This window comes from Vigna unguiculata, chromosome 8, assembly GCF_037176805.1.
Source record: "Vigna unguiculata cultivar grain cowpea cultivar isolate G323 ecotype 2 chromosome 8, ASM3717680v1, whole genome shotgun sequence".
In the NCBI taxonomy this organism is placed as follows: Eukaryota; Viridiplantae; Streptophyta; class Magnoliopsida; order Fabales; family Fabaceae; genus Vigna; species Vigna unguiculata.
Window position 1 is genome coordinate 37,058,043 of NC_140799.1, and position 11,300 is coordinate 37,069,342.

The following is an 11,300-nucleotide window of genomic DNA, read 5'->3' on the forward strand; positions in this document are numbered from 1 at the left end:
AGGTAATACATTTTTTCTGTATCTAGTGTAAGAGTAGAACTTGTCGCCTATAATAAAATTAGAATAAGATTATCTGCATTAAAGAAAGGACTTAGTTTAGATAAAAAAAAAAAAAAACATGAATGGTGAAACTGAGCACTCAAACATGGTTAGCACCTACATGAATGAACCGAAAATTATTGTTAAGCTAATAGTAATTGGTAAATTATTGTGGTTGGTTGTGGTGGCCATTTTTTTTTTTTTTTGACGTATGGCGTCAGCAAGAGTCGTTGGTTTGTTTATTAACTCATAAGAATATTATTATGAATAATATTAATAGAGCAATTTGATGGTCGTCAAGATGACATAGGCAGAAGGTGCGTGAATTATTTACCGGCCAACGCTTTGTTTTATGTCACAGATTCCACACTCCATGTCATTCGCCAACTGGCCATTTCTATTTAACCACGTTATCAATTCACAACCTTTTTTTTAATGCTACCTTCTATTTTTAATATTTCTTATTTTAAAAAATCTTTCAATGATTTCAATTATAAAAAAACACTATTATATTTCATCAAGCACTCAAATTTTCACTCCACATATATCTTATGTCATAAATATCGGAAATAAAACTAGTTAAAGTTAAGGTAAAATAAATTTATAGTTTAAGCTAATAAGATTTTAAAATACGCAAGGAGTCTATTTACGAAATTTATGCATTGATATTAATAGTATACTTTTTATGTACAGAAGAACAATAATAAATATTAATTAGAAGCAATAACCATTGATACTTTTTTTTTTAAATATAAGTGGTGCAAAATCAAAATTAATTTTAATTGTTGGTCTTCAAAGTTGATAAAATATCAAGCTATATTGGAGAGATAAACAATTTATCTATAAGGTAGAATGAAAGGTAGATGTAGAAAATACACTAGAGAGATAAACATTTATAATGTAGAATGAAAGATATACGTAGAAAACATATATCAATGTAAATTTCAATTTACAACCTATTTTAATTTATTTTCGATACACAGAAGTGCAAATATATATATATATATATATATATATATATATATATATATTAAGTTTTATAGTTTAATATATCGTAAGATTGTATTATTTGTGTTTGATTACTTTACTTTAGTATAAAGTATAAAAGAGAATTTATTCTTTTCAAATTATGATGGTATTGTTAGGTTTACAGATTTAACGAGATACGCTTACTTGAAACTCTTTTTAGGAAGATTTTCGATGACTTGTCTGAGTCAGTTTTAACCATTGATTCTGATACCACAAGTTAGATTTACATAAGAGAAAATAACTGACACCAACCTAAACTCAATCACATAAGACATTGATATCACTTTCATTCCAAAACTTAAATCAATAAATTTATGGATTTTTATTTTTATATAATATTCTACTTTTATATTTAACTAATATTTAACTAAGTAATATATATATATATATATATATTAAAAAAACAACTTTTTTTATTGATATTTTGATGACAGATGATTTAAATATGGAGAATAAATAAAGGTAAAGTGTTAAAAGGGAAAAGATTGAGAAGGATCGGAGTGAGTAGAAGACAGAAAGAGTGGTTTGCACTGTCACAGACCTGGCAACTGTCAAGTTCAGTGTCACACATAGAACCCAGAGAAGCTACATGGTTGGCCCTGAACTGTGAGCCACGTGGCGGATCCATAGATACATAATACATTGTAATGAAAAAATGTTGAACTTGGACACAGTGGCAGAAATCCTCTTCATCGCCAGAGTCATACAATTATTTATATATTCCGACACTATCTGCAGTGAAAGAATTAAGAATAGCACAGTCCAAAATGTTTTTGTTTTAAATATAAAAAATATGGTAATGACAATCGTAATGATTAATAGTATGATATTGCGGAAACCGACAAATCAGAAATGGCGGTTGCAGAGATTAACAGTTCAAGATTAGCTAAACAGTTGAGATTCTAAGGAGCCGACCTTTTGGGATTTGAGGAATCAGACCACACTTACACAACGCAAATAGTCGGCGCTCCTCCTCAGCTTCAATACTATTATTAACATTTTAGATTCCATTTTACTCTTATACTAATTATTTCCCAAACGTATCAAATACGATTCTAATCTTTTCTTTTTATCAGTATAACAACATCAACTGGAGGTCAACTTCAGTTTTATCATGTCTTATATGTTCTCATTTATGTTTTTTATTTAATGTTATATGATCACATCAAATAAGAACAAAATTTAATTTTTATAAAAATGTAAAATATTAAAAAATAAAAAGAAGTAAAATAATTTAATATAATATTTAAAAAATATACTTCAATTGTAAATTTGATAAACTTAAGAAAACACTTCAAAAAGCTAAATCTATGCTGATAGATAATTTTTTTAGTGCTTTCCTACTTATTGAATTTGACTCTAGTTTGTAAAATTTATAAGAACTAAAAACTAGTTAAATTTACATTAAATATATTTACTATTATTAAAAGTGATAAGAAATGTATAACGAAGTATAGTGTGGAATTATTATGTCATACGCAGTTATATATCACATATAAGTTTTGACCACATACTTAAATGGAATCAAAATATGATATTTAGTTTTAAAATCAGTTTCTTATAAAAGAATAATTTTAAAAAGCTTATTTCAAAATATGGTATTTTAATATTTTTTCTAACGAATTGTTTCTTTCTTATTCCATTCTTAAAATAAAAAGTATTGTAACATCAGGTGACAATTTTAACTATTGTCATAGAAGGAGTATTTGTAATTAGAGATGATAAATAAATTTGTCTTATGGATATTGTCTAAATTCGTTCATGTTTTGATGGTTTTTTTGTATTTTAGGATCTTTTGACCATAAAATTGTAAAATAGCATTTGTTGGTTTTTTTTTTTAAAGTAGATGAAATCGTTATTGGGAAGGACAAGTCCTCCAGGCCAATTCCGTTTTTTGTTCTTAAAAGTAATGTCGTTGCATCTGAGAACGATTTCTATTAAATAGAAGAGTGAAGTCGTCCTGTAACATGACGACTTCACTTTTCATTTTTTTTAACTTTTCAGTTTTAATTATTTGTTCTTTTTTTATTTGTATTTTTTCATTATTTTATTTTTTAAATATTTCAGATTTTTTTTTTAATTTAATGGTTTTGCTTATTTTTTTTATTTTTCAGTTTTGATTAATTTTTTTTTATAATTTTTCAGTTTTAGTTATTTGTCTTTTTTTTAACTTATCAATTATCAATATTTTTTGAATTTATAATTATTTTTTTTCAAATTTTGTTAGATATAAAAATTATATTGATTGTATTTGTAATTATTTTTATTCCTAAAATAAATTAACTTAATAAAATAGATTAGATAATATAAAATTACATAATAAATAACAAATAATTAAAATTGAAAAACTGAAAAGTTAAAAAATTGAAAAAGTGAAGTCATGTGTGAGGACTACTTCACTTTTTCCATTCAAAGAAACCGTTCATCCGCATGACAACATCACATTTAAAAAAAAAAAAAAAGAAACCGGTTAGGGAGATAACGACTTTACCTCTAATGTTATTATCATCCCTGACGACTTGACCTATTTTGACAAAAAAAAAAAAGAGTAACGAATTCATTTATACAAATTCGAATTTCAATAGACCCTAAACTACAAAAAAGCCCGTTTTGATAGAAAATTCTTCTATTATTTTAAAAAAAATCATTAGAATTTAAAAAGTTTAAGTAATTAAATATTTAAAATATTTCTTAATTTGAATATTTATTTTCTTTTGATATTTTTTTAAAAATATTTTTTAATTTATCACTTAGGTTTTATCGATGTTTGCAAATTCAATTAATGTTTTGGTTCTCGTAAGATTTTATTTGGTATTCTAATTTGAAATATATATAATTATAAGGTAGTTTTTTTCTAAATATTTAATATTGAAGAAATAAAAGTTATTTTAATATTAAATATTTAATAATATTATGTTTCCTTTACCATAATTTATTATTATTTTATTATAATTAATTAATTGATATTGAAATAGTAAGAAAATAGATATATGTATAGATACAAGCATAAATTCATTACTTGATGCGGATGAAGATGAAGATAAAGATGAACGACAATCAAGAAAAAATGTGAATATAACTTTGTTGATTTTCTCTAAAACCAATTATAGTGATGCGAGAATGTTAAGAATGAGTTCCCAAAATTTGAATGAAGAAAGTTTCAAATATTAAATTAGGTTCCACTTTTAATATTAGATATTTTTTAAATTTAAAATATAAAAATAAAATTAAAACAGTAACCGTCAAGGATAACATTAAAAATAAAAAGTGTGTATACCAAAAAGAAATTGTATTTTTTTATATATAGTTATAGATATTTAAAAAATTAAATATAAACAACTTTATAATTTTATTATAAATAGCCTTTATTTATTTGGTAGGCAATTTTGTAATTAAAAAAGTATTTAAGTTAAAAAAATGGTTAAATTGAAAAGAAATTAAATTTTTAAAAAATTATCTATAAAATTGTTAAAATAATTATTTTAATTTAAAACAAATAATATAAAGGATAAAATTAAATATTAAATGTGAACAATAAAAAATATCCCTATTTATTTATATAGGTATAGATAAGTATAAACTATAATAAATAAATTAGTTGTAATAAGAAAAGTAGAAATTTTGGACAATGAGAGAAATACCAATATGGACGGTTTAAACACCCAGAGCATATCTATTTAGGATGTATATCATATTTGAATACAGATTGTATCGCATAATTAAAAGGGACCCTCCTTTTTTTGAAAAAGAAAATTACCATTTTTCTACTTTACAAATTATAAAAATAGAATAGAGTAGAAAATATATTGCTAGAATATCAAGTTCATTTTCATTTATGTCTTTACTTTTAAAAAAAGTTAAAAAAATACTAGTAAATCTTAATTTAATATTAAGTTTGAGTTATTACTTTTAAGCATAGTTAAATTAACGTAATAACCAATGGTATTAAAGGGAAATAAAATATCATTCACCCTGATTAAAGAAACTTAACTCTATTTAAGGAATAATCAATGGTAAACAAGGGACTTTATTGAAAGAATGCCTTAACTGGGACCATAATTAAAAAAAAAAAAAACATTTGTTGTTATACGATTTTTTCTCCCTACACTAATCTCTTTTACTAAGAATATCTTGTGACGTATAAAATTAATTTTAACAAATGCTAGAAACGTGAAGGAAACAACAACTACTTGTCCAATTAAATGGAATCTCCTAATATAAAATCTTAAATAATATTTTGATATTTCTAACTATTTTGAAAGATAATTTTGCAACTTGTACCTTCAAAATTTTCAATGTATTGCATCCTTAATATAATGACAAAATTTATTTTATAACGTTGCTTCGACCATGAAATTTAATGATTTTTTATTTTATTTTATGCACATGAGCATTATTTGGTACTTTATATTAATTTCCTTCTTATAGCGATAAAAAGACCATTATTCGAGTTGGAAACCAACTTTCTATCTAAATTATCAAATTCATTTCATTATTGTATGTATTGGATCCAAAAATTAGTGAAAGCCCAAATATATGTTATATAAAGGTTCCGACTACTAAACATGAAATTCAGATTATGTTGACTCAAATCAAGTTCATTAATTAACAATTGTCATTTTTATTATCTTTTCGTGGGTCAATTAGTTTTCTTAATAACAAAAGATGAAAGTGCATTTATTAAAAAGAAAAAAATTGTTTTGAGATGATACAATGAAATGATGAAAGAGAAAGAAAGAAAGAAGAAGAAGAAGAAGACAAATGAGATCAGGTACTGCACGGCATATATTTGCGTTGTGTCCTTGAGGGCAGACCAGCCACCATAGGGTGTGCGATACTCCTGGATTTTAAGAAAAATCTGGGAGATCCATAGTAATCTCCAAATTTCCATCACATCTTTTATTTCTTGGATTTTGGATACTTGTTTTGCTTTTCACTTAACATATCCACCAAAACTTTTTTCTCTTTTCTCTAATCTAATAACGTAATCAACCTTCCCATAATATAATATCCACCACCACACACACTCCCACGTGTCTCTGCCACTACCCTCCAACTGTCAAATTTACTATCCAGGAGAGATAATAAAACGTTTTACAGATGGGAAAAAAGGAGTAAGAAAGTGCTTTTCTGTGTTTCAGAGTCAGAGAGAGAAAGATAAGGGGAGGGTGAATGAGAGATGGAGAAAGAGTTTCAGAAAAAAAAAAGATCTTTATTTTAATTTTGTCCATGGTATCTCAATCATTCATTTTGAATTATATATGTTTCTCCAGAATGAAAAACAAGTTCTGAATCTTGTATAAAACAAATTCATCACTGAATAGATTGTATTATTAGTGTCTAATAGTATCATCCCCTTGCAATAATTAATGTTGTTTCAATTGATGATTGATTTTTCAAACATGATCATCGACAGTGCCCAGTTATCATTGATTTTTCCAAACTTCTAGTAGCTACTAATTTCCAGTACTGGACTGTGCAAGGGAAGATAATTTCTGCGAGGAAGCAAGTCAGCAAAATCCACGGTTCATATATGAAAAACCGTTACGAATGATTAAGTCAGAAATCTAACTTAACTGTTCTCACTTTCGGTATCTAATTAAGATTGAAAAGGGAAAAAATATTGATTTGTTTGAAGAAATTGAGTTAGGCAAAATAAGATTGTAGCGTCGAGAGTTTTGAATAGAGGTCGCGGCGATTAAGCAATGAGTAGGAAAAGGTAGGTTGAAAGGTTGAAAAGGTTAAAATAAGCTTGGCTAGGCGACGAAGGATAAGTGATTAACAACAACCAGAATCGTGATTATGAATAAATAATAAAGAATAAATAAAATAAGGAACGCAAACAGGACCGAGGGTCCAGCTTCGAGAAAATAAAATGCATGCATCAAGACACTTTGTTGGTGCCTATATATAGGGACACTTGTAACATCTTCTCCCATCCCCACCCCACTCCTCACTTAACCCCCAATTACGCACACCATAGAGAGAAAAAAAGAAGAAGAGAGAAAAGACAAAAATCTCTTTTATCCAATTGCAATTTGCATAACAAAATGCCTTCTTCTGCTTCTCTTTCTGCACCTACCTTGCTCTCCAAATGCACTGTCTTCCCGGACCAAACCTCAACTATGGCAAATCTCAAACTCTCCGTTTCGGACCTTCCCATGTTGTCCTGCCACTACATCCAAAAGGGATGTCTCTTTACCCAACCCAATATCCCATCCCACACTCTAATTCCTCTTCTTAAATCCGCACTCTCTCGCACACTCTCTCTCTTTCCACCTCTAGCTGGCCGTTTAACCACCGATTCCAACGGTTACGTTTACATCGCTTGCAACGACGCCGGCGTCGATTTCATACACGCCAATGCCGCCGCCTTCCGCGTCTGCGACCTCCTGTCCCCTCTCGACGTCCCCGAATGCTTCAAGGAGTTCTTCACCTTCGACAGGAAAGTCAGCTACACCGGCCATTACTCCCCGATTCTCGCCGTTCAGGTCACCGAACTCGCTGACGGCCTCTTCATCGGCTGCGCCGTCAATCACGCCGTCACCGACGGCACCTCCTTCTGGAACTTCTTCAACACCTTCGCCCACCTCTGCAGAGCATCTAATAAAAGCTTCCGCAATATACCGGACTTCAGCCGCGAATCCGCTCTGATCTCTGACGCCGTCCTCCGCCTACCGGAGGGCGGCCCCCAGGTCACGTTCGATTCTCACGCGCCGCTGCGCGAGAGAATCTTCAGCTTCAGCCGCGAGGCGATTCAGAAGCTGAAGGCAATGACGAACAACCGCCGATGGCCGGAGAACAACGGGACCGCCGTGGAGTTGATGCGGAAGCAAAGCAACGATCAGTTTCATCACGCGAAGGAGAGCAACGGCAAGGCCGGTACAATTCTGGAGAACTGGTTCAAGGTGAACTCGAATTCGAAACCGCAGACGGTTACCGAAACGGTGGAGATTTCGTCGTTTCAATCGGTGTGCGCGTTGCTGTGGCGCGCGGTTACGCGCGCGAGGAAATTGCCTGCGTCGAAAACGACGACGTTCAGAATGGCAGTTAACTGTCGTCATCGAATAGAACCAAAATTGGAACCGTACTACTTCGGGAACGCGATTCAGAGCGTGCCAACGTATGCTTCTGCTGGCGACGTGTTATCGAGGGATCTACGGTGGTGCGCGGAGCAGCTGAACGCAAACGTGAAGGCGCACGACGACGCTATGGTGCGGCGCTTCATAGACGATTGGGAGCAGAAACCCCGGTGCTTCCCTCTCGGGAACCCCGACGGTGCATCCATCACTATGGGTAGTTCTCCGAGGTTTCCAATGTACGATAACAATTTCGGGTGGGGGAGACCCCTGGCGGTGAGAAGTGGAAGAGCGAACAAATTCGACGGTAAGATCTCGGCGTTTCCCGGAAGAGACGGAACCGGGACCGTCGATTTGGAAGTGGTTTTAGCGCCCGAAACCATGGAGGCGCTGGAATCTGATCCAGAATTCACGAAATATGCAACGTGTCAGTTGTGACACGTGTCGAGAGGTGGTGCATCCGGCGTAACTACTTGCTCGCATGGTCACGTCATGCTCGTGTTGGGAGGAGGACTGGTTGGAGAGCGGTGATGATTTAATTCGGGATTGGGGGCTGTATCATTGTGACATAAAATGTTATTTTTTTTAGCGTTTTTTTTATCTGTTTTTAATTGAGTATGATGTCGTCCATGTTTTTCAGCTTATCAAAAAAATGGTTTCCCTTTTCTCTTCGAGCATTATAGAGTTTTCAGAGACAGTTGTAATAAAGTACCATAATTTAATATAAAATAATTTTCACCAATTAAGTTGGGATCTTAATGTTTTAAAAAGCATCACAATTCATTTGATTCTCTCTATGTAGCAGCATATGAAGCACGTTAAGAGGTAAAGTGGTATTAATTAACAGTGTGAATGTTGAAGACTAATATAAATTTTAGGGTTTTTGATTGAAAGAAAAAGGGGATAAAGTACTGCCGTACTGGATAATATGAGTTGAATAAAAGGAGTACGTTTTAGAGAGACTTGACTGTTGAAGTGAGTATTTTTAGGGACAGGTGAGTGTAGCGCTTTTATTGGGATTCTATCCTCCTTGCCACTTCACATGCACTCAATGTCAATATCACACTTACATACACGATTTATATCAACCAAATTCAGATGTACAAAGTTTTCGGACACACACACACAACAACTTGCTCCACTTTCCCTCATAAATGAAACTTGTATTGCTGTCACCTTTGCCTCTCTCTCGTTTCGGGGAAGTTAAGTTAACCAGCAAAAGGCCAAAACACACACCCCCAACATAAGACACAGTGAGAGACAATACCCCCGACACTGTCAAAAATACTCAATTCTTTTTTTCTATATTAATTCATTAAAAATATTATCTTTTTAATGATTCAGCACAACACATACAGCTAAATAAGCAGTGACATCAAACTTGGAAAAAAATATGGGATAGTATGGAGTTGGGATAACAACAAAGTTGTTAGTTGGAGAAAATGAATTCAGCTTAAAATAAGTTTAAGCTAATCCTGTGACATAATTATTGTGATTTTGTCAAATCAGGAAGCAAGAGGGGTATTTTGTCTATGGGCTTGTCCTTGGACAACAGCATGAAGACAGTTACATAACTGCAGAGTTTTTTTGATTCTGATCAAAATAAACGGAAACAGCAACAAATGTCCCAACTATGATATGATAGTGGAGAAATCAAACAAAAAACCTTTGGGTGTAATTGTATTTCTACCTTTTAATTTAAATCGAAGGAAAATATCATTTTTTTAAAGTGTCACGAAAGAAAAGAAGATATATAGCGTAGATTATCATAATTTAAATTTAAATATTTATGTGCTCCTGGGACAAAATAACTTATTCCATTTAGTTATTTTTAATTTTACAAAATAAAAGATGGCATGTCCGTTATTAAGAAATTCAAAATAGAAGTATTTTAATATTGAAAGTATTGTTTGGGATTTCAATGTGAAATCCCATAAATTAATGTTTTTAATTCTTTAATTGATATCTTTGACATTTCGGTTAATTAACTATTTATAAAAAATATCCTAACACGATGGATGGGTACCGAGAACAACTCTTTTTTTATGCCATAATTTCTTTTCCATTGACCTTTCTAACTAATATTATTATTGTTAGTCCAACAAATTTTTATATATAGTACGATTAAATATAATTTTTTTGTGGGTTACATGAATTGTTCTCACAATTTATAAGCGTAATTTGACTAAACACTATCTCAATCTAGCATAGTATATATGAAGAAGAAATAATGTAAGAGTAAACATCACAGTTTGTATAAAGGTGTAGGGGAGGTAAGGACATTTGTTTTCTTTTTCTTTTCTTTTATTTTTCTCGTCCGTCTCTTTTTAGTATATAAAAAATCTCATCAACAAAATTTTTATCGCTCGTTGTACCATCAAATTTATTAACAAAAATATTCAAAATCAGATAAATTATTGAAAAAAATTATGTATGTGATGATACAAATTTATTACCGACAAAAATATTGTCCATAATTTAAATTCTAAAATCAATAAATTATTGAATTTACTAATAAATTTGTTTTTTTAGTGAAAATTCATCAATAAATACAAATTTTTTTTAATGTATTAAAAATCAAATTTCTACCTTAGACATTAAAAAGTGCTTGTTAAGGAATTATTGTTCAAATGGGTCCATTTATATTATTTTGTTTTGCGACAATGACTTTTTTCAAAGTTGGAATTCTTGGTTCAAAAGATACCCAACAAAAGATAAAAGCTAACATCAATTTCTATAATTGTGATATACCATTAAATTGTAATGAACAAACACACCTCACTTCCCAAAATTCTAGAACCTCCACATGCGTAGTAGCACCCTAAGGTTTGGTATTTCTACCTTTTAATTTAAATTGTAGGAAATTATCAATTTTAAAGTGTCATGGTAGAACAGAATATATAACGTAAATTATCATAATTTAAATTTAAATATTTATGTGCTGCTGGGACAAAATAACTTATTTCATTTAGTTATTTTTTAATTTTAAAAGATAAAAGATGACATGTCCGTGATTAAGAAATTCAAAATAGAAAAATATCAATGTGAAATCTCACAAATTAATATTTTTAATTCTCTAATTAATATATTTGACATTTCGGTTAGTTAACTATTTATAAAGAATATCCCACATGATGGATGACTACTGAGAAC

General features: G+C 30.6%; 1 protein-coding gene across 1 annotated transcript; it reads left to right on the forward strand.

Moving 5' to 3' along the window:
* Window positions 1–6,991: 6,991 nt before the first annotated feature.
* LOC114195488 (HXXXD-type acyl-transferase family protein) lies at window positions 6,992–8,812 on the forward strand. The gene has a single exon (XM_028085975.2). The coding sequence runs from the start codon at window positions 7,119–7,121 to the stop codon at window positions 8,583–8,585; it is 1,467 nt and encodes a 488-aa protein (XP_027941776.1). The 5' UTR covers window positions 6,992–7,118; the 3' UTR covers window positions 8,586–8,812.
* The last annotated feature ends 2,488 nt before the right edge of the window (window positions 8,813–11,300 follow it).